General features: G+C 40.7%; 2 protein-coding genes and 1 non-coding gene across 5 annotated transcripts in view; 2 read left to right on the plus strand and 1 right to left on the minus strand.

The window, feature by feature from the left end:
* On the plus strand, positions 1–19,196 carry DNTTIP2 (deoxynucleotidyltransferase terminal interacting protein 2). Of its 3 annotated transcripts, none has more exons than XM_077825184.1 (7): positions 1–97; positions 2,361–4,129; positions 6,183–6,318; positions 7,214–7,309; positions 7,910–8,074; positions 9,406–9,515; positions 11,287–19,196. In XM_077825184.1, the coding sequence occupies exons 1-7, from the start codon at positions 35–37 to the stop codon at positions 11,378–11,380; spliced, it is 2,433 nt and encodes an 810-aa protein (XP_077681310.1). In that variant the 5' UTR covers positions 1–34; the 3' UTR covers positions 11,381–19,196. The 3 variants fall into 3 exon arrangements, with proteins under 3 accessions (XP_077681310.1, XP_077681311.1, XP_077681312.1); XM_077825185.1 differs by having other exon boundaries at positions 9,434–9,515; positions 11,287–14,574; XM_077825186.1 differs by lacking the exon at positions 7,214–7,309 and having other exon boundaries at positions 11,287–14,574.
* Positions 18,304–26,879, plus strand: part of LOC144269482 (uncharacterized) — an 11,654-nt gene continuing 3,078 nt past the window's right edge. The window contains exons 1-2 of the mRNA XM_077825187.1: positions 18,304–18,309; positions 22,471–22,566. Of these exons, the coding sequence (XP_077681313.1) occupies positions 22,528–22,566 (39 nt within the window). The 5' untranslated portion in view covers positions 18,304–18,309; positions 22,471–22,527. The remainder of the gene's footprint in view (positions 18,310–22,470; positions 22,567–26,879) is intronic.
* Positions 18,422–18,506, minus strand: TRNAR-UCU (transfer RNA arginine (anticodon UCU)). Its single transcript is given in 2 exon segments — positions 18,422–18,457; positions 18,470–18,506. It is a non-coding gene; the product is annotated as a tRNA-Arg (tRNA).

Here is a 26,879-nt window from a genome sequence, read left to right on the forward strand (position 1 = left end):
GGGGCGCTGCGCACACTGCGGCACGCGGGGGAAGATGGTGGCTACGCGGCGAGCAGCGCGGCGCGGGCTCGAGGCCGCTGCCCCGGCTGCGGCAGAGGTAGGAAGGAAGCGGGAGGCGCCCGCAAGCCCCTGCCAGGGCCTGGCTGGTCTGCGCGCTCCGCGGGCCGGGCGCGTGCGCTGCCCAGGGCTCGGCCCAGCGTGCGGGGCCCCGGGCACGGGGCTAGGCTGCTGAGCGGCTCCCCTCGCCCTGCAGCGCGGGGCCTGCTCTGCCCAAGGGAGGATGCAGCGCGGCCCCGGGTGAGCGGCCTGGAGCCCCCGGGGGCCTCCGGCGAGGTGCGGGCTGTGCCACAGGGCCGGGTAGTGGTGCTAGGCCTGGCCGCCGACTCCGCTCTCCTGGCGGGTGACCCCAGCCCAGATACCCCGGTGATGGGCCTGCTAGAAATGATTGACCGGGGCCTGGGTGGTCCCGGTGGGTGGCAGCCGCCCGGGCTGTTAGTCCCCCCAGTCCCGGCTCTTGGTTCTCCTGCAGGTGACGGTGCTGGCGGGTCCTTGCTCGCCCGCGTTGCTGAGGCGGGCTGGTCCCCTTCTCCAGCGGTTCGATTGCCTGCCGCCACGAGCTTGAAAGTGAAGTATGCAGCCAGTGAAGTGAGCTGTAGCTCACGAAAGCTTATGCTCAAATAAATGGGTTAGTCTCTAAGGTGCCACAAGTACTCCTTGTCTTTTTGCGAATACAGACTAACACGCTGCTACTCTTAAACCTGTGTATTAGTTGTAGCTCTAAACTATGGCAGGGAACAGAGGTTTCAGAGTAGCAGCCCTGTTAGTCTGTATTCACAAAAAGGAAAGGAGTACTTGTGGCACCTTAGAGACTAACAAATTTTTATTTGAGCATAAGCTTTTGTGAGCTACAGCTTATGCTCAGATAAATTTGTTAGTCTCTCAGGTGCCACAAGTACTCCTTTCCTTTTTGCTAAACATGAGAGAGATTTAATAATTGGACACACTTCTGCATTTCTTTTATTTTTTTTTCTATAATGGCTTTCTCACTCTTTGGCTATTTAACTGATTGGGGGGCTTTTGGGATACACTCTGTATGACAGATGCTGTTCAGAATAAAATGGCAGTGTATTGACAAATAGGAATCGCAGCGTGGGGGATTCTGTTAGATTCATTACCAGTTTTTACATAGCAGCAGTCGCTTGTGGTGCCTTTCATCATCCAGTGCTAGCCAGGAAGTTTTGAGTATTTTGATGCGATACAGACTTTGCAACGGTTATCCATGCTTTGGCACTGCAAGGCTAGACTGCTGAAGCATTGTTGCATAGATACCATTGTGTTAGGAGGGTGTAGGACTACTCTAGATAGTATAGCCTCCTTAACATAGTATATTCTGTCTGCCAGAAGGTTCCTGCTATTGCAGAATGCATTTGTCTGCCGTGGAACAAGCTTCAATGAATACATAACATTTGAACCCAAGTCTTTGTACTGACTTTTATTTATTAATATCCCAGTTCAAGGTGTTGGTAATCTTCGTAGCCATGAATGGTCTGGGTCAAAGCTCTTTGAAAGGCTGACTCTGTACCTTATTGTGGGAATTACAATCCCCTCTGATGCTCCTGCTATCAGTTCCTAGGCTTAAACAGTTAGCAGCTAGGGATGGGTGTCTGAGTTAAGGAATTCCATGTTTGGAATCGGCTTCTTATGGCAGCCTGCCAAACCCAGATTGAACTAGATTCAGAGCATTTTGTTTAGTTGATGTATTTTTGGGGTGTTTTTTGCTTATTCTTGCACAGAAGATAGAATTCCAGTTGGTGTGGGATCTGGTGTCCTAACAGTGATTTATACCACCCTTGTGGTCCTAGAGGACAGTCCATAGGGCTGTTCTTGCAGCTGGAGATTGCTGGACCTCAGGCCATTCTCAGCTGTCCAGTTACATAAATCTGTCAGAGTTAATTGTGACTTATTTAATAAAGGACTGTGTGGAGGTATAAAGCAGAAAAAACAACAACAGGAAAATGAATTGCTGGACATAAAAGCATATATATGAGGCCTCCAACAGCACACATCTCAGGAAGTAGGATTCTGCCAGGAGGAAGCAATGTGGGCAAAGTGATGCTAGTTTGCAAAAGGAATAAGTGGGCAAATGAGTGATGAATAATGGAGCTTCTTCACCTGCAGGTTGTGGTACTAAACATTGCATAATACAAAATGTATGTCATCATATTAACTTTCTCTAGACAGTTATTTTAAAAGTCAAAATGCTTGTGAATTTGAGGCCAGAATTACTCATATGACTCCTTTTAAAAGTGTATTTTTCTGTGGAAATGTCTTGTTTGTTGTTAATCTTTTTATTTCTGTAGCTGGCATCTGCTGAAGTTAGTACTCCTGTTTCTGCAAAGATGTCCAGGAGAAGAACTAAAGGAAACTCTCAGCCAGAAATCATTCATGAATCTCAGGATGAGGGATTGGAAGATGCTGAAACAAAATCAGACCTTGGTGATCCCTCTGAGGCACAAACAACTAAGAATAGAGACAAAAATGTGCATTCAGCAAAATCATGTGTTGAGCCACAGGCTGATGGAGATGAAGCAGAATCAAATTACTCTGCCGTGTCCGAACTTGAGACACCTTTATTCATAAGGATAACAAGGAGAAGACAAATCACAATTCCTTATCAACCAGATTCACCAGCCAAAAATAGGCCTAGCAAGGCAGCTCTTCTAAGTGAATTAAGTAAATCTCAAGATGAAGATGTGTCTGAAGCTGAGTCATGTTCTTCAACTGTATCTGGCGTCTGTACAACTAGTGCTACAAGAACTACGAGAAGCAGGAAATGCAAAGCTAAACTCCAACCAGATCCAGTTTGTGAAGCCCAAGCTGAAGAGGTTTCTGATGCAGAGTCATGGTGCTCGGGTCTTTGTGTGGAGCCAACTGTAACTACCAAAAGAATAACTAGGAGTATGCTAATGAAAGCGCAAGCAGAAACCATTAGACAAACTGAGAAAAAAGTTAGTGAAGTTGGGCTGGAAGATGAGACGTTAACTGAGGATAGAATTAAATCCCAACCAGTAGACATATCTGACTGTGAACGTATCACAAAATCTGATCCTGATACAGAGCAAGCTTCCTCTCTTTCATCTAATAGATACATCACTCAGAGTAATAAACAACCCAGCCCCTGCAAGACCCAATGCCAGACTGAATCTGCCAATACAAACCCAAGTGATGACCCAAAACAAGTTTTAATTGTTTCAACACCTAGCAGTCCTAAAGAAACAGGAAAAAGATGTACCATAGAATCTCCTAAAAAAGAAACAATAAAGGAGATTGAAATTGTAGATAACTCAGAGGAAATGTTAGAAAAGGAGAGAGACATAACTGGAAAAGAATCACAGTTGAAAAGTGCTTCCCTTTTTCTATCTGACCATGAGAGCCTTGATGAGTCCTTTAAGTCCCAAAGGCAGACAACCCCAAGTAAAAGCAAAATAATTCCAGAACACCAAAAAGCAGATATTGGGGAGGCTACACAGAGATCTTTCACCCATGCAGATGAATTAATGGTAGCAGACAAGCCAACTAGCACAACAAGCAGCCCACAAAAGGGCATATACCTATCACCAGTTGGTGGTGACAGTGATGGTGACTGCAAAATGTCTATCAATGTAGACAATGGTGAAAGTCAAGCAGAACTAGTTACTAAATCCTCCCCACATGTAACCAAAAGATCATGTAATAAAAAGGAATCTGCTGTGTTGCTCCTGAGCAGTGATGAGAGTGATGAAAAGGAAAACAGTGATGTGGAAGAAGTGAGTGATGTAGGAGAAAATCTGTATTGTACAGAGACCAGAAATCAGAAGTCATCCTTGAACAAATCTTTAGAAAATGACTCATCACATGGAGAACTGTTTGTAATTGACACAGAACCTGGTTTGGACGGCAACAAAAAGTATTACCTAGAACAGGAAGATAGAAGGAGCGATGCAGAAAGTAAGGATGAAGATAGAAGGAGCGATGCAGAAAGTAAGGATGAAGAAAGTGAAAGAGATGAGTCTTCAGATCTGGAAGATGAGGAGGAGTTCATAGATGAGGATGAACATGCATATTTATTGAAAAAGAAAAAGCCTAATATGTAAGTGTTTTTTACAGATAACTTAAGCAGCCACATACAATTCTAACAGGCATATTGTTAGTATACTAATGAGAGAGTTCTTGTGATATAATCAATGTGTGAAATTGGAGTTGCTTGAACTCCAAAGTGAAATTATAGCTCCACAGTTCAACAAGTCTTTCTGTTATGTATACATCCAGACACAGGTCTGTGACATGCAGAGGTTCCACCAGTGTGGCTGTCCTTTAAGGACCCTTTAGTGGTGTTTCCCTCAATCCAGCTGATACCAGTTGTTTTTTTTTAAATCTTTTTATAACCACCTGAGGCTCTTTCTTTCCAGCTGTAGTGGTACCTTTCCTCACCACAGGAGTGGCTCTCCCCACCCTCTCCAATATCTATTTTTGTTGGCTGAATCTCATAAAAATTCATAGTTTCAGCATTGCTATGAAATACAGAGCTCTTTAGATGGAGTGCAGAGTTCTTAGTACTGAAAACACTGTCATTTAATCATCTTAAGTAGTGTTTGAAATAAAGTGTTCAAAACTGGGAAGTTGAAAAAACAAACGCCATTCCTTGTTTTTTCTTTAAGGTAGGTAAATAAAGACAAAGGTTTTTAAAACTTAAATGAAAGGGAGGAACAGGAATGCATGGCACTGTCCAAGCTAATAATGGGTATTTGTGAACCCTGCCTATTTCAGTTCATTTGATGAAATAGTTCGCTATCTTGCTAAGGTAGCCACATATGCAAACAGATCACAGCCTTTTATCATTCCAAGCATTTGTAAAAATTGCTTTAAAATAAAGCTTCTTAAGCACCAGACCTGAGCCTAGAACTCAGGTGGTTCCATATCAAAGCCTAACTAATTTGCCATTGAACCTTTCTGTTCCTTGGTTCCCACATATTAAAAAACCCTGCTTTGCATAGACAATGCTTTCATTTGTAGATCACGAATACTTTCCCAAAGGTACACTTGCCCTAAGTAGAAAGATTTAACTGTCCCTGAGTTCGATATTAATAAATATAATGAGACTTTTAAAGCCACTTGACTAAATTTAGGGTGTTTTGTTTATTTAAGACACAAAATTTCACAAAACCCAGTAGTAAAACACTTTTTAAAATATTTTATAATTCAAGTGAAAATGTTTTAGTTTACACATCCCCCTGCAGCATTTGCAACCCAAACTTTGCATATTTAGGCTAGGCTGAAACTGACTAGCCTGGGTTTGTTGTGTTAATTGCATACACAGTTCATTGTTTTCTTAATATTTTATAGCTTTCATTAAATCTTTTCAACAGAAAACATGCCTCTCAAATTGACCATCAAACATATTTTATGAATTAGTTAATTGAATTGCCAGAATGCAGTAATGGGACAAATGGTGCAATGTGTATTACATTTTCAAAATTTAGTTTCTAATAATATAAAGTATTATTAGGAATACAGGCAAGGGCATTAGAAATCTCAGTGTATGTCTGATGGTAGCAAACACACAGGCACTAGTGTTCAAGAATCTAATATGTTTCTACCTCCATCTTGTTCTTCTGCTTTTACTAGTTCTTGTTGCTTCTTGCTCTTCTGTTTGGATTCCTTGTTAACAAATTACAAAATGTATAAAAGATAGGCAGTGACCTTGAATTTTTCATTTTGAAAGTCAAAACACATTGAAAAGGAATATTTTGATAACATAGATAGGAATGTCCAAGATAGGGATGTACCCACCCAGTCAGGGAAGGCTTTGAGGAAGTGATTCCCCTGTAGTTCTCTCCAACAAAATTTTATTGATAAATGTTATGCTTTATACCAAGTGGAAGTACAGTATGATTTGCTATACCTATCCACTTCCATTTTTAGTTGTGTAATCTCATTTCTTTGGAGCATTGCAATCTAGAAACCCCCTTATAACAGCTATTTGATATGCACCAGGAGTACAGAGAAGAAGGATTTTCTCTCAATCCTATCTTTCTTCAGAGGGTACGCTGGAAGATCACTATAAATATTACATCACTATATTAAAGATCACTATAAATATTGTTAATATTACTGTAATGATTAATGAGCCATTTCTCTTTCAGTTTACATCTATCAAGCAGCATAGATCCTGGTCTAAATATCAAGAGTCTTGGAGGCTTATATATTAGCTTTGATGCAGGAAAACAAAAAGCTGGCTCAAGTGCAATAAAACAATTAAAGGGGGAAAAGAAAGAAGAGGTAACGTGAATCTAAGATTATAATTTTACACAGATGTCTGGGATTCAAAGATGCTAAAATTAATCCAATTGTGACATTTATTTAAAAAGAAAAGCCTTGCTAGTAGAGTTCGGAGGAAAGAGAAATTCTTCATGGCCAAAGCATTTATTTAAATTTGTTTTTATGATAGAAATTAAATTTATATGGCATGTAAGAGTCTATATAGAGCCCTCAGTGCATTGTAAATACTGCGGATTATCCTACAGAATAGGAGGAAGTCCAGTCCACTCAAATACATTGCAGGTATTTATGTAGAGATTATATTTCATTAATTGAGTTTCTGCTACACTGCATCATTGCAGTTCTAGATAATAATTCTGATGCTGTCAGTTGTAAATGAGAGAGTCTGATTCAGTTACACCCTCAGCAGGAACTAAAACTTGGTGCAAAACAGCACAGCAAAATTAGGTCTGCTCATAGTGCTTAATATGAGAACTGCTGAGTTGAAGGGACTTTGACCCCTCCATAGCTGTTTGGGATGGGGTTTTAGGCTGACTGTCAGTGGGATGACAGGCATGCATTGCTTTCCAGCAAAGTTATTTTCTTAGACAATCCCATCCCCAATGGGCTCATTTACTCTGCCAGAAGGGTCTGCTAGCTCACTTCTTCCAGCGCCAGCCTTCTGCACTTTGTAGCTGGCCAGCCCTGTGCTCTCTTTGGTATTAAGAACTCCCACTTCCTCCATCATAGGGCAGGGAAGCTTGTCTCACTTAGCAACCATTTTATTGAGATGATGCTTGCTTATGATTCCCTATCATTTCTCTGCTATCTTATTTGTGTAACCAAATGTGTAATACAATTCAGATCAGTCTCATCAGCAGCATGATTTAAACAGTAACTTAATGATCTCATCTAGCTCTTGCAGAAGAGTATAATAACTCCAGATTTTGAAAAAAAGGACTGTGTTCCACCATTCAGGGAGTCAATCCATCAGATAAAGAAACAGCGCAAGGTAAGTGGATAGCCTCTGACTGTTGCGGAATGGTAACATCTGGCATACTAAACCAGAATTAGTCTGCTTTTAATCTCTGTTATATGAAAATGTAGAGGTGACATATATGCATAGCCCTCTTAAGTATATTGATTTATGAACTACAAATTCATATCAGCATTGAACAGTAATGTGAGATTCAGCCTTCTGGAAATGTTGAGACTGTAGTACAAAGACTGAAAGGGCAAATTCTGATCCCAGTGCTTGGCCTGAGGAGAATCCTTGTCCCAGTTGCAGAGTTGATTAAATTGGCATGTTTTGAAAAGGTCTGGGGCTTCCTTGACATCTTCTTTCCCTATATTTTTATAAGAATATCTTTGCTTACCTGGTGACGTCTACATAGTTTGTTGTTTTGTTCTTTACAATGTTTGGGAAACATAGATCAGGTCCTTGGGAGGCACCAGTTGCTAAGGTTGGTTAATGCTGATCTGTAAAATCAGACTGTAAAGTTCTCTGAAATATACTCTTTTATTTTAAACGTAGCAACCCTTTGCTTTTTCCTTCCTCTTCACCACAAAAGCTCTTCAGTGCAGTTTTATTGTTCTTTATATTGTGTCATAGGCAGAGCGAGAGAAAACAACAGGTGATGGCTGGTTTGGTATGAAAGCTCCAGAAATGACAAATGAATTGAAAAATGATCTAAAGGCTCTGAAGATGAGGGCTTCCATGGACCCCAAACATTTTTACAAGAAGAATGATAGAGATGGTCTGCCCAAATACTTTCAGGTGAGGAACCAGGAAAAATAAAGAGATCCTGTTACTACCTTTATAGTCCAGAACAGTTATGCTTATTTCCTATCTAGTTATTTTTAGACATCCATTTGTCCAAACTCACTTTTACAATTAGATGCACATACTATGAAATTATGTTGTTTTCCATTTACTTACAATTTTTGACCTTGATTACAGTCTACAAGTGGGATTTTGTTGCAACCAACTATTTAGCCTTATCTATGTCCTTCTATATATGCCCGTGTTCTGTATTGTTTTTTTGCTTGCTGACTTGGAACTGATTTCACAGGATGGAAATACATCCCTTTGTTTTCAAAATCTGTTTTCACGCCACACAATGGTAATAAATTTGTATCTAACCTTTCAGATTTTGCAGGTCTTCTCCAGTATATCAGTGTCTTTTTTACAAGTCTATAATAATAATTAATAATTAATCCTCTTATTAGTCAAGATTCTCCTCTGTGGACTGGCTCCATTGATCCACTGAAATTCCTGTTACTGTAGCTATTGCAGCTTAATGTATTTTGTGGTATGACAGTAATTGGAAACTGGTGGAACTTGCAGGAAATCTGGAGTTGTTTTTTATGTTTTTAGTTAGGTTCTTAGTCCTTCTTTGCCTCTAGCTATTTGGCATATTCAGCACACATTTACAAATATTCATTTTTCTCAAAATATTGGTGGCTTGCTTTCAAGGCTGAGCATTGTTATATGCTATTGTAAGTTTCCTGTCATGATAGTATCTGGATGCATTCTATTTAATTAAGATCAAGATACACATTTTACCACACTAGGAAATACATGCTCCATGGGCCTCCCTTGTCCCCATGGTGACCAAACCAACTGCTGTGAAAGATCAGAACTCAGAGAAGTGTCAGCCATGAATCAATGGGAGTTGAAGTGGGCTCAACATTTTCCATAGTAGGGCCCTTAAATCCTGTACTGGGTTAAAAGGTAATAGTAATTGCTGAGCAAAAACTTTGTAGTGATAAAGGACAAGACCTGTGAAAGATTTAATTGCCCCTCCCTCAGGTAACCAAAAATATAATCCTATATAAATTTCGAGAGCTAGGTTGTGATTATCATGGTGTACCAGTTCCTATGTTCACAACTGCACTGTTTTCACATGCTATTCTTTGGATTAAACATGAGAGGAAAATGGTGATAATGCATACAAAACACTGCTTGTTTCTTTTGGCACTTTGCGTTACAGCTTTTCATGATTCCTCCCATTTTTCTCTTCAAACACCTGGGATTTGTCATTAAAAACAAACAAAAACCTTGATACTATGTTGCAGGAAGGTTCATTTTAAATTTTCTTTTCCGAGGTTGGAACTGTGGTTGACACTCCAATAGACTTTTACCATGCTCGAATCCCCAAGAAACAAAGGAAGAGAACCATTGTTGAAGAGCTGCTTGCAGATTCTGAGTTTAGGAGGTATTTAAAAATAAGCTTCTTTATAACTGTAATATTAGCAGTATGATCCAGGAATGTATTGCAATTTTGATTAGAGTAATTTATTTTTTCCTTTCAGTTAACTTGGGTTTTTTTTTTAAATTTTTTTATTAAATATAAGAAGTAATTAATTAGAGCCAGCTTAGTGCCACCACAAGACACTTCCATTCCAGAGATCAGAGTAGCAGGAGTTGATCAATTCATGCTTTACTGAATTAGATAAGTATATTGGAAGCAGTATGCACTATATAAAAATTGTCAGTTATCTAATGGACTATTGGTGGTCTCGGTTTAGTTCCATAATCGAGACAGAAGTCCACGCAAGTGGCAGTCTTACCACAGAGCCTATTGAACTGGGCCTGACCTAGCTCCTCTTTTCTGGAAGTGACTTTTGCAGAATAGGATTCAGGCATGTTGATGGGGAAATGAAAGTGAGCCTGCTCTGCTGCTACCTGGGCTGTAACTATGCATATAGAGGGGATTTCAGTTTACAGGGTTGTCAGTTTGGCACCTTTGTGATGATCAAATTTATCTGAATATCTTTTTTTTAAGAATGATTTAATGAGTTAATATTTGATCATCTATAATTCTTGGGGTGGATTGGCAACCTAAACCATTTTGGATATTGGTCTGTTAACATGATACCCTGCTGCAGTTTCTCATCTTTTCATATAAATGACACATTTTTTGGTGTGTGCGCACATGCAAGAGAAACATGGTTGTGATACCAGGAGTTGATTGCAGGTCAGGATTTTAAATGTATTGGCAGCGTAGGGTATGGAAACTTCCATAGCTATTTCCTACCAGTATGATTAGCTTTAGCCAATACTCTTTCATAGGCATTGATTAATTCAAAAATATTTATTAAAAGCAATGTTTAAAGATGAATTGCTGACAAATCCTGACCATTTTAGTGTTTGTGAGTAATTAATAAAGTAACTGAATAAAGCACTTAGGTGTTACAACTGTTTGTCAAGTTTCCTGTTGGCAAGCAGCAGCCTCAGCAAGCACTAAAATGGTGGCATTGTTCACGCTGCTAATTGATGCAGGAATAGGAGAATCTACCCTGGGAAAACAGCTAAACATGTCTTCACTCTGTATGTATTGTTTAATATTAATCTTAGTCTTCTCTCAAATCTGCAGTAGAATAAGACTGACTGTTAGCCTCTCAGTGTGCTCTGATATTAACATAACATTCAACATAAACTGCTGACAACATTAATAATATTGGCATCACAGCTCTTGCTGAGCCTGGGCATCGTTAACGGATACACAGACATTTAGCAAGCCATAAAACATGTTAGAAGTCTAATTGTGTGCATGTTGTAAAAATCCATTGCTCCAGGTAAGAGCTGCTAATGCAAAAATGCTTGGGTGTTTTTACAATTTGCATTTCACTTTAATTATTGCTTTTTTACTCAGGGGAGCTTGCCTGTAAAAAGACTAAAATGTTTCATTTATGTTGTGTGATGCAGGAGTCCTTTTCCCCTAAGTTTGGTGGTATCATTCTACCAGCAATATTTCAAAAAGGATTGCAAATATTTGACTATCGCATCAACATTACCAGTGTCATTTCTCCTTTACTAGTGATACACTTATCAAACTAAAGAAGTTTGAAACAGAAAACACAAGACTAAACTTACTCCGGCAAAATATTTATTTTGTATCTAGGATTTTTGTAGGCTACACTCATCTTTTACTTGCTGATTTGACATATTTAATAAAAGTAAATTGACTTTTTGTTGTTGTTCAGATACAATAAAAGGAAGTACCAGGAGATCATGACTGAAAAGGCAGCTCTTGCAACAGGCAAGAAGAATCGGAAGAAGAAGAAATTTCACAAATAAGCCTGGGAGAAAATAACAAGATGAAACTTTTTTTGTTTTGTTTTTTTAATTATAAAATTGTTTACAGAACATTTTGGTGATTGGTTTAAGATTGAAGATGTCGTACTGACTGAGTTAGGGCAGGGCTGGCCCTGTTTTTGCAGTAGTATTTTGACAGGGAGAATGAGATTTGAGAAATGCAATGGGATTTTGTTCTGTGGACTGGTATAGACATGCAAGAGACAGCATCATTCATTCTTCATAGAAAAAGGAAAAACCAGAGAACCTGTACAAATAAATAGTAGATAGAAATGGTCACGTGAAAGAGCTGGGATTAAAATACAACCTTTTTTTTTTTTAATGGAAAAACCTTTATTAACAACTGCAATCCTCGGTTTTTTAGTTTTGTGAGAAACTAGAAAACCTGCAGGCACTTGTCACTAAAGACTCATAGTTACTGACGGAGTTTATAAAAACACATGTATTCAACCTACAGTAATCAGTGACTTTTTAAAATCTCATTGAGCAGCGATTCAGATTCTGAGCAATGATGCTTCAAAACCGTAAACTTACACCTGGTAAAAATAACATTTTATTATGTGTTATACAGGAAAAATAAATTGTCCACAAATGGAGATGAGTTTTAACTCTGATAAAGCCACCTGAAATCTGTCATCTTTAAGTGGATGTTCATATACTATATTGGTCTAATTTAATGTTAACTTAAAGGGTAAAAATGTAGATTTCAAGGTATAGAGCCAAACGTAAGGCATCATCACTTTTGCCTACTTCTTGGTCTCTGTAGAGTCTAGCCCCTATTTACATAATTTATGAAGCAGTTTCTGTTGAAAGGAGCTTACATTTAATCTTTCTCTTGTTACATTGCTTAATTAAGTTAGTTGTTCCTTATCCATTGCCTCAGTAAGAGTTGTTGCTGGGCTATTTTTTAGCAGCGGTTAATGAGAAATGACTTGTGCATGGATATGACTCTTGCATGCTATTTTAAAAGTAATTCTCGTTCGGCTTGATCTCTGGTGGTGGAGTTTTCCACATCTGAAGACTGAACATAGCATGGTGTAGATTATCCTCCAGATTCTACATATCTAACTTTTTTTAAATCCACTGGTTTTTTTTGTTGAGGGTTATGTATTTTTACCACTTGCCTGTTGGTTAGCCATTAATGTGAAATGACTCCCTGGGGTCAGTCAGTTTTCTAGTATACACAGACTACCACAAGTGGTATTATGGTAATTTCCATTCTTGTTGGCAGTTTTAGTTGAGAAGCTAAGAACTGAATGGATGAGGAGAAAGAACTCTTTTCAACCCTAGTGATAGTCCCTCCAAATCAAGACTGAGGGAAACTGGTACATAGATGTGGAAAGCTTGCACTGCCCCTGCAGATTCTGTAGGTGCCATGCACTTCAGTTTCCCAGCCTGTCAGTCCATCACCTTGCATAATCACATGTATTTTCAGTAAAAGTTTAAGCTTTTGAATGACCCCTACAATATTTTTGTACTTCTGTTGCAGCTAATATAGTTCAAATTAATTACTAATGTTAGGATAGAGAATAATACAGAAAATGTAATGGTAGAACAGAAGTTGATGGTAGGAAATTACTGGTACTTCATTCAACAATAGTGGGATTGTGTGGGGTGGACTGTCCAGGAGAGGAAAGGGAAAGAAAAACTGAGAAAAGATGATAGAAGTAAAATGTGTAGAGATGGCCTTCATGGTCCTATTTTATAGCTTCCGACAAAAGGAAATATGACTTAAATAGTGTAGTAAAAAAATTTTATTAAGAGACTGGACATTTGTGTCTGAAAATGTCCTCAGCTCTGAGCAACTTAGAAGAGCTTCCAACCCCCATGGCTCAAGCCATACACTGATCACCAACTGAAGTTAGGAAGAAATTTTCCCATGTCTCTCTCTTGCATTTATGTTTTTTCTAAAGCAACCCAGCATTAGTCACTATTGGAGACAGGCTAGGACCAAGTTTTCGCATTTTGAAACTGCTAAGTTAAAGTGTCAGGTTCAGGACATACAAATACAGATACCCATCACTCCTGTAAATCTTGGCTGAGATGTAGTTCTGTTCTACTATCGTCATTCCTGTATTTGTATCTCGGACCTGTGCATACATCATTGACGATAATGCAAGAACAAGGAAATACAACCAGAACTGTGCTCTCTTGTGCTCTGTAAGATATGTGGAGGCAGAAGAATATCAATATTGGACAAACAGGAAAGAACAAAATTGGAATAAGAAAAGTTTTGAAGTGTTTAAGAGTATTATGAACAATGGTCATATGAACTTGTATAAAATTATACAGAATTTTTGTAGCTATTTTTAAAATTATTTTAATTAGAATATATTTTCTGTGCAAAGAGTTTTTGTGACATTTTAAAATAAGAGGAAGATGTGGTATCTTAAATTAAAAGCTAACTTATTGACTATGCTAACATTATTATCAAGGCATAATATCATGCCTGCACTATTTATACAAGACTGATATAAAAGGTAAGATACTAAGAAAGTGTTAAAAACTGTTTAAATTTAGAATTAGAACATGAGCACATTGCTGCATTCTTGAGTTCTAATTAAAGAATACATTAGCTCTATTACATATTGTGCCAAATGGAAGCCTATCAGGAGGCCAAATCACTGATAAGCAACACAGATAAAACAAGCCTATAGAAAATAGATTTATAAAAGAACTGTGTTTTGAGAAACTTAATTTTTGTGTGTGTAAACAGTATGTAATATACTGGTTTCTTTGTTGTTCTGTACTGGAGTGACCTGATCAGATATTTCAGTTTGTAATCATACTGCTTTCTATAGGCTGGCCTGAAAACATAAGCTCTACTATTGCCAAGAGAGATTCCTCTTTAGTTCAAGGGGTAGAAACCTGTGATTTTTGGTGCAGCAGGTGATGTGGTTGTTTTCTGTATACAGTATGCACTTGCTGATGGCCTAGGTGTCCCTAGACTGTTGCATGTTCTCTGAATATTAGAAGTAGATTTGTTTTCTTGTACTCCTTGCCAGTCTATATCCATCTTTTGTCTCTTGTCTTAAGCTCTCTGGGACAGGGACTGCCTTTTTGTTTTTTATTTGTACAGAGCCTAGTACAATGGGGTCCTGGTCCATGATGAGTAGTAGTGTAATACAAATAATAAAACCAGTAGTGTAATACAAATAATAAAATCTGATTATTTACGAATAGTTTCGTTATATCAGCAATGGTACCATGATCAACTTGGTACTATTAATATGGTGCCATTACAATGCCTTGTAGTGAACAAAATTAAGAGGCTGCGACTTTTATGCAGCTGGTTTCTCAAACTACTTTCTTGACCTTTCCCTGACTCTCCAGTCTCTTTTTTGAGTTGCCTCTCTGACCACCAACTTGATCTTTCCAAAATGGAATGTGTCTTTTCTTCTGATTCCTCTTCCTTTCCATAAGGAACACCACTCTGTCCTTCATGTTATGTGATTCTCTTCGAACCCTGTTGCTAATATTTTACAAAGTTGTCACTTTCTCTTTAATCCACCCTTTCTCTGTTAAAAGACTTTGCCCATATGCTGTTCATAATTCTTTGATCACTATAACCTGCTCTCTGGCCTCCCTGCTTTTTATATCCTTCTGCTTTTCAGTTGGTCCAAAATTCTGCACCTAATATTGTGTTCTGCTTTCCCTCTCCAACCATGTCACTTTTCTTCTTGAATTCCTCTATTGGTTTTGTCTCTTACTGCATCATGTTAAAACTTCTTGTCACCTAAAAGACTTGGCGTTTTTGCTCTTTTCTCCACCCTCAGCTGGGTTCCTTCTATCATACTTGCTCCCTATCCCTGGAGAGCTTTCCTTATCCTTATATTCCCACACTCCCTTCAAGTAATCCTTCCTTTCTTCTCATTCAAAAACCCAACTTATTCCCTCTTGAACTCATTTACGTTGTAAGCTCTTTGGAGTAGCTTATCTAGCTTTGTAAAATACTGTGTACATTCACAACATTATTGTATAAATTATTTGTAATAGTATAAGAAAAGGTCCCGAGATAAAATTCCATAAATGATAGCACTAGAGCATGGTGAGTACAAGGATAGGGACAAGGTGGAGGAGAAACAGTAAACAATGGGAAGGAAATACATCTGTTGGGTAAGTGAAGCATTTACATAGAAAACAGATTCCATAAACTATCTCATACTGTTTCCCTTTTTTTTGTAATGGGTAAGTGTCAGAGCTGAGATAAATGGTGGAAACAAAACCAAAATGTGAAGTCTGAGAAGAGATTTGAAGTTGCATAAGTCAGCTGGTGCACAGGAGAGTGTCAGACAAAATTAATTCAGTGCTATGAATATGGTGCCTGGATTAATGTCTCCTGCTTTGAAAGAAATGCCTGTCACCACAACATTTATGTGGTAGAGGATGATTATGCTGTGCCATTATTTAATTGCATTTTGTTAGTAGCTGCATGGGTTTTATTGTAAGTTTGTTAGGCCCACTTCTTCACCCTTAGTGATTTTTTTTTTTTAAATCTGACAAGTGACGTGATTATAATTAAAGCAATTGGCAGGAGATGGAGCTGTAGGAGAGATTATGCAAGACAGAAAAGACTATATTAATGCACATGACTAAAAGTCAGGATTTGAAATTTTTTGCTGCTTTTTAAGTGGTGGTGTTAAAATAGGGTTAATTCTTTCTTGTTGGGTTTAAAGATGATTGAAATGCTTTTTTAATCACTTCTGTCTCATTTTTGAATGTGTATATTTTTTAGAGGAAAACAGTAACAAACATAACAGACCAAATTCAACACTAACTTCATTGCGGTGCCCTCAAGGATGAATTTGACCTACTTTTAAAGAAATTTGTTGGAAAATTATTCTCTTTCTCAAATGATCAGTGCAAAGGGGTGTTTCTTTAAAGAGAACAATAACTTGTATATTTTGCATGCACCAGGATAGATTGTACCTACAGACTAAAGACATTGCAGCTACAGGATTGTTTTTTTGAAAATACGTGCTGTTTTGAGGAGTTGAGAGTATATTTTTACAAGTCCTTATCATTTCACCTAGTAGGAAAATGAGCTCTAAAGTTAAAGGTTGCATTTCTAGTGGTGTTGGTGGACGACAGATGATCAGTGGTTTTTTTTCTATGAACTAGACACACAAATCTGTGATCCTTTTAAAAAGTGTAGAATAAAAAGATAATTTGAGTTCATGGATAAGGAATTGGGAGCAGGGGCTGTTTGAAAAAAGCTGTAACGCAACCTCTGGCTGGAAGTTGAAGCTAAAGAAATGCAGGCTGGACCTCAGGCATAAATTTTTGACAGTGCTAGTAATTAACCACTGGAATATGGTGGATTCTCCGTAAATGCAATTTTAGAATCAAGCTGGGATGTTTTTCTAAAATATATGCTCTAGGACTTATTTTGGGGAAGTGCTATGGCTTGTGTTATGCAGGATTTCAAACTGGATGGTTACAATCGTCCCTTCTGGCCTTGGAATCTCTGAAAACAGAGAGAAGGAAAGACACTTATTTGCTGCAGACTTACTGGTCATGTTAGGATGAGATGTACCTGCTGTTTACCATTTATTGTGTAACAGAAGCTGTTACAAGCAAAGGTCTCAAAGCACTTTGGCCTGAAGATGTTATAAGTACAGGCAGTCCTTGGCCTTACAACACCCTTGGTTCTTGAAAATTGCGTTGTAAGTTGAAACCACAATACATGCCATGTCAATTCAGAATTGACACCCAGCTTCAACTTGACAATTGGTTTTGATATTCTGATGCTCAGTCCCGCAATGGCATATATTGCAGTTTGGAGTTGCAACGTTTTGACTGACGACGCAATTTTCAGCAACCCCTTGTGTCGTAAGGCCGAAGACTGCCTGTACTTAAATCGAAGGTTGTAAAGTCGAGGACTGTCTGTATAGAGCATGGGTACTAGTATTATAAAATTGGAATGAAAATCTACTACCCCTAGCCTACACTCTCTTTAGCAGCACAAAAACCCAAGATCTTTTATTCGTATAAACACACCCCAGCTGTCCACAACACCCCATACATTTTTCCTGAGCAGGGGCTTGAGCAGAATTGTGCGGGGTTAAGTTAACACAGGCCTGTACCCGAGATAAACGCTTTCCTGGGAGGCTTCATGCTAATGTAAAGCCCCATGGGTGTTAATCTGGGTCTAGGACGGAGCTGCTGCCTGCGAGCTGGAGCCTGCTCGTGGACGTCCCCGCTTTCACCCCAGGGCCAGGTGAATGTATCGGGCGCCGGCGCTCGGAGGCTCGAGTGACCAGAGCGGAGTCCCTCGGGCCTTGCGCTGCGGGCCTTGTCCCGCCTGTTTTTTGGGCTGCTTGCGGGGGGGTCCTGGCCCAAAGCTGGGCCAGCCAGCGGGCTCGCCGGTGCAGCGCGCCCGGGGGGGACTCCTGTGCCACAGAGGGGCTCGGAGAAAGCAGCAGCCCGGGCTCCCCGGCGCCCGGCTTCCGCGCTGGGTTCCGCCTTCGTGCGACGCGCGCAGAGGCGGGGTGGCTCCCCCTCGCTGGGCCTGGGGCGGGCCGGGGCTCCCCGTACCCGAGCGGAGCGGGGGGCGTTGCAGGCGCTGCCCGGTGTGACGGGCGGCGAGTCCCGCGGGTCTGACGCGAGAGCGGGCGGCGGGCCCGTGGGGGTGACTCGCTCCCCAGCTCAAAGACGCCCCTGGCGGCTGGGAGAGGCCCGCAGATGTCGCGCCGAGCCCGTAGCGGGGCCCGGGGAGCAGAGCCCTGGGGTCCGTGGCCAGGGAGCGACCCGCCCCGGCCGCGCTCTGTCGCCTCCCGCAGCCGGGGGAAAGGTGCCGCTCGCACGTTCGTCGGGGCAGGCCGAGCGCGGCCTCCCCTCAGCCGCTACCCCGAGCGCCTGCTCACGGAGGCTCCGAGGCCGGCCGCTGGGGGCTGAAGGCAGGGCCCACGGTGGGTAGCCGCGGGAAGCTTCGGTCGGTCTGTGCCGCAGCGGGGAAAGTTTCCCGAAGTAAAAATTAAAATTATTTTAAAAAAGTTATAAAAAAAAAAAAAAAAAAAACTACGACTCCGCCGGGACTCGAACCCGGAACCTTTGAATCCCTTCCTCCTCTAGAAGTCCAATGCGCTATCCATTGCGCCACGGAGCCACCTGTTGGACTCTTCACACATCAGCCATACAACCTATAGACAAAGCGCGCCACCCTGCTGTATTGAAGGCAATGGGTCGACAGCGAGAGATGTGGTCCTCCCTTCTTTACTTAACCCAATTAGGTTAGGTCCTGAAAAGAATCATGTCCCCAAACAACCCCACTCACTCCTCCAGGCCTTTCTTAAACTGCTGCTTCTCAAATTTAGTTAAAAAACTTTTAAAAAGGAGAGTTATGTTAGAAAAGAATTTTAAAGTATATTTTATTGCTGATTAATTATATTTGAATCAATACTAATGAATATAATAAATCTCTATATTTTATTTCAAATAATTAGGTTTATGCTTATTTATTTATTATACAAAATAAATCAATGGTAATAGCACAGCACATATTCAAAGTTCTGTACAGACATTAACAAGTCATGGTAATAATGTTATGTCTATCATTAACCATTTACTTTGTTTAATATTTTTGTGCATTTAAACATGATTGTGTTTATTATTCACTACAAATAACTATTAATCATTTATGATCTTTAGTATTGAGAAATTATTTTTAGAGCATACTGTGGAACTGATCTTACAAGTATGTACATAAGTAAAGTATGCATATGCGTTTGTTGGATTGGGTCCTGTTATCCAAGTACTATAGCAATGAGCACTAAATAAAGGTCCATAAATAAAATCAGTCTTAGATGTATGAAGCATGTTTTATATCACTGTGTTTGTTGATAGGAGTATTAATAATGCTTTCTCTTGACATTGCTTTCGCTTTGTCATAAACATGAAGGAACATAAACTTGAAGGCTCTATTTCTGGAGCCATAGCAGCAATGGTAAAACAAAAAAATTTGTTGGGTCTGCTTGAAACCTTTGCTGCCACCGGACTCCTCGTTGTTCCTGAAACCTTTGAGCTCTCTGAAGTTATGTGGAAGACATAGAAACACTTTTGCACCTGGCATCAAACCTGAGAAAAACAAATGTGAAATAAATTAGACATACTTCCTCCACATACTTCTGAAGTGCAACCACCTCTGGAGTGCAACTGGGCAGCTGTGACTATGTAATGCACAGCAATCCTACGCAACCATTTAGGATGGGAACTGAAGACTATCTGTACAGTTGAAATTGCAGCAGGGATTTAGGTAAACAGAATGTGATTATCTGTTGCGCAGATAATATGGCTTTGGTAGAACTTTTCTGCATTAATTACCAGGCCATGTTGGCAATCTTAGAACTGATAAATTCCCACTCACTGGCCCTTTATACACAAATGGTGGTGCTTGTGAAGCATGAAACCCAGAAAAGAGCAACACTGTAAGGCTCCTTTTCTTTTGGATTTATCTGTTCTGTTTTTGTACAAGTTCCTTCAAATTACTTCAGAGCTGGTCTTGTTTTCTGTTATGACAATGGATCAATTCAGAATGATTACAAGGAACATAAAATGGCTTTGCAAAATATATAGTGCAAAATCTGGCTCATAACATATCTCACAGAGGGGAACGAATTTCTTACATAAGATTTTCTTTGACCTGCTGAAGGTACCAACAGAATGAAATTCTAAGATATTTCTATGTAAAGTAAAATATCAAAATATGACTACCCAATATTGCACGTGTAGTTTATCTTAATTATTTTATTTATTTATTACATTAATAATTAGAGGCCTCAACCAGGTCAAGACCCCATTGTGCTAGATGATTTACAGACATCTAGTAAAAGACACAGATCCATCCTCAAAGAGTTTGCAATCTGAAAAACAAGATGTAAAAAAAAAAAGTGTAAACTAAAGAGGTGGACAGGGATGAGAGACACATTTTTTTTGGCATTTGTGTGTACAATTCATAGGTGAATTTGTAGTTTAGATACCCAAATGAAATAATACAGTTAACCATGAGTTTTTCATCTTTACAGTATTACCATTTGGGCCCCAGTTCTGCAAAGACGTCAGTGGGAGCACTCACATTGTAGAAAGTTAATTACATGCGTAAGTCTTCATGGGACGGGGACCTTAGATTGTTAGCTCTCTAGGATTTATGTATTTATTTTTGTTTGTAAATTGCTTAGCGCTTGGGTTTGATGTTGGAATGATGAGTGTGTGAGTCAAGTCACTGAGAGAGAGAGAGAGAGATTGTTCCAATTAGAAGATATTTTTGAACTCTGTAAAAAATGTGTGGGTGGAGAGATCAAAAGCAGGATAAATTAGAGAGTGAAAATTCTACAGATTACATGACTGAATTATCCCAAATGTAAATGAAAACAAGTGTAGCTTACAATTGAATTCTTGAGTGACTAATATACCTGTGGCATTGCTCCAAATGATGTGAGTGCCTGTTGCTAAATCAAGTCCTCACAGACAGAGGGAGTAAAATTCCAGCACCAAGTCCATGGCAAAACTTCCTTTAACTTCAACAAGGTCAGGATGTTTGGTCAAGATCTGTAATCATGCTCTAAGATCCCACTAGATATGTCCTCTTAGTTTAACAGCAAACCATTGATAGCTACTCTTTGAATATGGTCTTTCAACCAATTGTGCACCTACCTTATAGTAATTTCATCTAGACCACATTTCCCTAGATTACTTACATGAATCATAGAATCACAGACTTTAAGGTCAGAAGGGACCATTATGATCGTCTAGTCTGACCTCCTGCACAATGCAGGCCACAGAATCTCATCCACCCACTCCTGCAATAAACCTCTCACCTATGTCTGAGCTATTGAAGTCCTCAAATCGTGGTTTAAAGAATTCAAGGTGCAGAAAATCCTCCAGCAAGTGACCCATACCCCATGCTACAGAGGAAGGCGAAAAACCCCCAGGCCTCTGCCAATCTGCCCTGGGGGGAAATTCCTTCCCGACCCCAATATGGCAATCAGCTAAACCCTGAGCATGTGGGCAAGACTCACCAGCCAGGCACCCAGGAAAGAATTCTCTATAGTAACTCAGATCCCACCCCATCTAACATCTCATCACAGGCCATTGGGCATATCTACCACTAGTAGTTGAAGATTACTTAATTGCCAAAATTAGGCTATCCCATTATAGCATCTCCTCCATAAACTTATCAAACTTTGTCTTGAAGCCAGATATGTCTTTTGCCTCCACTGCTTCCCTTGGAAGGCTGTTCCAGAACTTCACTCCTCTGATGGTTAGAAACCTTTGTCATGTGGGATTGTGTCAAGATATATCACATCTATGTTTCCCCCCATCCACTAGGCCAGTAACCCTGTCTGGCTATTCCTTATAACCCTATTATGCTCTAGGTGCTTACAAATTGATTGTTTAATAATTTGTTCCAATATCTTTCCAGGTATTAAAGTTAGGCTGACTGGTCTATAATTTGCCCTGTCCTCTTTTTCCCCTTTTTAATGATAGGTACTATGTTTGCCCTTTTCTAGTCCTCTGAAGCCTCACCTGTCCTCCTTGAGTTCTCCAAGATAATTGCTAATGGTTCCAAGATTGCAGCTAGTTCCTTAAGTACCCTGGGATGGCTTTCACCAGGCCCTGCCAACTTGGATATATCTAACTTATCTAAATATTCTTTTACCTATTCTTTCCCTATTTTGGTTTGTGTTCTTTCCCTGTGTAGTTATTAATTGTATTGAGTATCTGGTCACCATTATTTTTCACCATTAACCCCTTTAGTGAAGACTTATACAAAAATAAGCATTAAATATCTCAGCCTTCTTGATAGCATCAGTTATTAGTTCTCCTTTCCTGCTAAGTAGAGGACCTACGCTTTCCTTCATCTTTCTCTTGCTCCTAATGTATTTAAAGAGACTCTTCAAATGCTTCCATTCTGATTTGATATCATTATACACCGCTTAGCATAGGAATAAATGACTGCACAAGCTGTCAGACAGTGACAAATCAGACCTGAGTTCACAGTGAGAAGTCTGATGCTGAATATGTACATATGAAGGCCTCTGAGATTCATACCAGCCTCTTCTATTTTTTTTCAGATTTTCTATGTGATTAGTTTGTTTACATCCTGGTATAGGAGGATAAGATGGCTGCTGATGAGGTCCCTGAAGAAGTCCTGCTATGTGATTAAGGAGGTAAGATAAGTGGAGAAGACTTAAGGAACTTTCCATGGACCTAGGTCCTAAAGCCACATTCTGTTCTCCTCTGAGGGTGGATACAATAGGGAATAGAGGCTTTCAGAGGATCCCCAAAATATACATTTTAAAAGGCATGCATCTCTTGACTCATATAGCTCCCTGATTTGTTGTGTCATCCTCCTGGTACATTAAGACATTTGCTGATGTTAAGTGTGGCATGTTATTGAGCTGATCTGGGAAGCTGGAGATTGTATCACACACTACATGGAATTTACCAGCTGACAAACTGACCCCGTACCCTTCCTCCACTAAAATAAGTAAAGGTTACTGGTTAATAAAACAGTTAAACAAAAGAACCCCAAAGGGATATTCCAAATTATTCTAATAAATTAATTTCTTCCTTTGTTCTGTCTACAGTTCCAGTGCAAAGTCTCTGTTTGTTGGGCAGCAGGTGGTGCTGCTGCATGGGAAATAAGGTTTCAGAGTAACAGCCGTGTTAGTCTGTATTCGCAAAAAGAAATGGAGTACTTGTGGCACCTTAGAGACTAACCAATTTATTTGAGCTTTCGTGAGCTATAGCTCACTTCATCAGATGCATACTGTGGAAACTGCAGCAGACTTTATATATACACAGAGAATATGAAACAATACCTCCTCCCACCCCACTGTCCTGCTGGTAATAGCTTATCTAAAGTAATCGTCAGGTTAGGCCATTTCCAGCACAAATCCAGGTTTTCTCACCCTCCACCCCCCCACACAAATTCACTCTCCTGCTGGTGATAGCCCATCCAAAGTGACAACTCTTTACACAATGTGCATGATAATGAAGTTAGGTCATTTCCTGCACAAATCCAGGTTCTCTCACTCCCTCACCCCGCTCCAAAAACCCACCCCCATACACACACAGACTCACTCTCCTGCTGGTAATAGCTCCTCCAAACTGACCACTCTCCAAGTTTAAATCCAAGTTAAACCAGAACATCTGGGGGGGGGGGTAGGAAAAAACAAGAGGAAATAGGCTACCTTGCATAATGACTTAGCCACTCCCAGTCTCTATTTAAGCCTAAATTAATAGTATCCAATTTGCAAATGAATTCCAATTCAGCAGTTTCTCGCTGGAGTCTGGATTTGAAGTTTTTTTGTTTTAAGATAGCGACCTTCATGTCTGTGAATAACATCAGCCACACTATCAGAGGCTCGTTCACCTGCACATCCACCAATGTGATTTATGCCATCATGTGCCAGCAATGCCCCTCTGCCATGTACATTGGTCAAACTGGACAGTCTCTACGTAAAAGAATAAATGGACACAAATCAGATGTCAAGAATTATAACATTCATAAACCAGTCAGAGAACACTTCAATCTCTCTGGTCACGCAATCACAGACATGAAGGTCGCTATCTTAAAACAAAAAAACTTCAAATCCAGACTCCAGCGAGAAACTGCTGAATTGGAATTCATTTGCAAATTGGATACTATTAATTTAGGCTTAAATAGAGACTGGGAGTGGCTAAGTCATTATGCAAGGTAGCCTATTTCCTCTTGTTTTTTCCTACCCCCCCCCCCCAGATGTTCTGGTTTAACTTGGATTTAAACTTGGAGAGTGGTCAGTTTGGACGAGCTATTACCAGCAGGAGAGTGAGTCTGTGTGTGTATGGGGGTGGGTTTTTGGAGCGGGGTGAGGGAGTGAGAGAACCTGGATTTGTGCAGGAAATGACCTAACTTCATTATCATGCACATTGTGTAAAGAGTTGTCACTTTGGATGGGCTATCACCAGCAGGAGAGTGAATTTGTGGGGGGGGGTGGAGGGTGAGAAAACCTGGATTTGTGCTGGAAATGGCCTAACCTGACGATTACTTTAGATAAGCTATTACCAGCAGGACAGTGGGGTGGGAGGAGGTATTGTTTCATATTCTCTGTGTATATATAAAGTCTGCTGCAGTTTCCACAGTATGCATCTGATGAAGTGAGCTATAGCTCACGAAAGCTCATGCTCAAATAAATTGGTTAGTCTCTAAGGTGCCACAAGTACTCCATTCCTTTATGGGAAATAAGATGTCTTATCACAGTAGCTCATGGGCAATACATGCAGCTTGCAGAATAAGATCTTGTGAGTCTGATTCATCCCTGTACTGAAGCTCTGCTTTGCGCTAAGAAGGTGAAAAAAGTGAGTTTATGTTACTTTTGTGCCTTCCCTATTCTGGAGCTAGCTTGGGGATGCTTCAACTGCAGATGCAGGTTAGGGTAGTGTGTTGGGGCAGCTGCCCCACACTAGCAGAAAAGGGGTTAAAAGCAGCCCTAGGGGAGGCTGTGCCAGAGGCAGCCAATTAGAAAGGGTATGAAGGGAGCAGCCAATCATGGCCTGGCAGGCTCATATAAGAAGGGCTCCAGGGCATAGCAGAGGAAGTCACTCCTGGGTGCTTGAGGAGTGAGGTAGACTGGTTGCTTTGCAGGCTGAGGGCAGCAAGCACCCTGGACATAACCGTGCTGCAGGCTGAGGCCCTGAGGCTAGGGCAAAGAGGGTACTGGAGTGGCGGGGAAGTGGCTGAGGGAGATCCACAGAGGAGTCGGAGAGGATGCAGTACGTGGCTGCTATATATAGTGTTCCTGGGCTGGGACCCGGAGTAGTGGGTGGGCCCGCGTCCCTCCCCCCAGCTCCTCACTACTGGGGAAGTGGCTAAACAGTAGACTGCGCTTGCCACGGAAGGGGGCAGAACCAAGTGTGACACATCCAGAGGGCTGTGTCCTGAAGAGGACGCCGCAGTCCTTGGGGTGACATGGGTCCAGGAGCAGAGGTGATGGCGAGTGAGACACCACCTGAAGAGAATGCAGAGCTAATTCCCAGGACAACCAGAGGGAGGCGCCGCAGTTTTGAGTCACGCCTCTGTCACAGGCAGTCTCACGACTGCCCTTTGCTTGCATCTGGCTTCCTATGGAGGGAAGGATGCTCTGGACATGCCCACACTTCTCTAGCTTCAAGGAGGCTGGGAAAAGTGCATGTTGTAGTGCTGATATGCTGGCTCTGTACCACAGGAGGAATTTCCTGGTGCCAAATCTACTGTCGTTACAGTCCCTTTGAACTGTCATAAAGGTGCAGTAAGCCACTGATGAACTACTAGATCCTGTGAGTGACAGCAGATAACTATTTTGTCCTATGATTTGAAGTCAACGTAGGTGAGATGTTCCATGGGAAGTACCTGTAGCAATGATCAAGCACCTTCATTATATTTATGATTTTTGATTGTTTTTAGATTATTTTAATCCACACATTTATAAGGTGCCTGTTACAATTATATCTGGGTATACTTTACAACATTTATTACTTAGGATTTATAACTGTAGATCTTAAAGCAATGTACTAATCTGGGCATCATTGTGCCCATTTGACAGATGGGGAAACTGAGGCACTGGGAGGTTAAAGTGACTTGGCCAAGAAATGAATGGCAGAGCCAGGAATAGCACAACGTTATAACTATTCCCATCAATAAAATATAGGGCATGTCCTTCAGGGTCAAAACAATGATTGTCACAGGGTGGCTGGCCCTATAGAGGGCAATGGGTCTCAGCTGTGATGCAGCCAGCTGTCCTCCCCAGTTGGGGAAAATGGAGGTCATGTGACACAATCTGGTATAGAAATGGAAGGTCTTGGAGTTGGGATGAGCGGGCTATAGAACATTAGAAGGTGCCTGTAGAGTGCAGAGAACAAGAAGGCTCCTACAGGGGACCCTGAGACACCAGGGGTGAAAAAACTCCACCTAGGTAGGGTTGGGAATGGCCTGCCAAGGTAGGGAAGTCTCCATCAGGAAGGCCTATGAGCAGCTTGATTAAGAGTGGGGAAGGATGAATGTAAAAGCTTTTTGATTTGGACTCTGAGGACTTAATTTTGGAACCAGCCCAAGTAAGGGTGTAATTGGTATGAGAGAGCCTCTGTGAAGTTACTGAGGAGCCCTGAACAGAGGAAGACTGAGCAAAGGATGCTGTAAGACCACCCCATGCCATGAATGGGTAGTCTGGAGATGGCCACCCCATTACAGTCCTCAAGGAGACTGTTTACCCTGTGCATTCCAGCATTCATTCTTATCAGCCTGTGTCACGCTGTCTGGAGTGGCTCATGAGCAAAAATACCAACCTCAGGGCAGACTGTTAAGAAGCAGGGCACAAACCCCAAACTGGTTGTGAGTTCTCTACTTAGATTTCACCAACCAAGCAACAAATGTAAAGTCCTCAGGCACTAAACAGCCTTAATATGGAGTCACAGACAGTCCCCTTCAGCATTCCGATCTATCTTGCCACACAGGCAACCTTGA

The sequence above is a fragment of the Eretmochelys imbricata genome, chromosome 8 (genome assembly GCF_965152235.1).
Source record: "Eretmochelys imbricata isolate rEreImb1 chromosome 8, rEreImb1.hap1, whole genome shotgun sequence".
NCBI lineage: Eukaryota > Metazoa > Chordata > Testudines > Cheloniidae > Eretmochelys > Eretmochelys imbricata.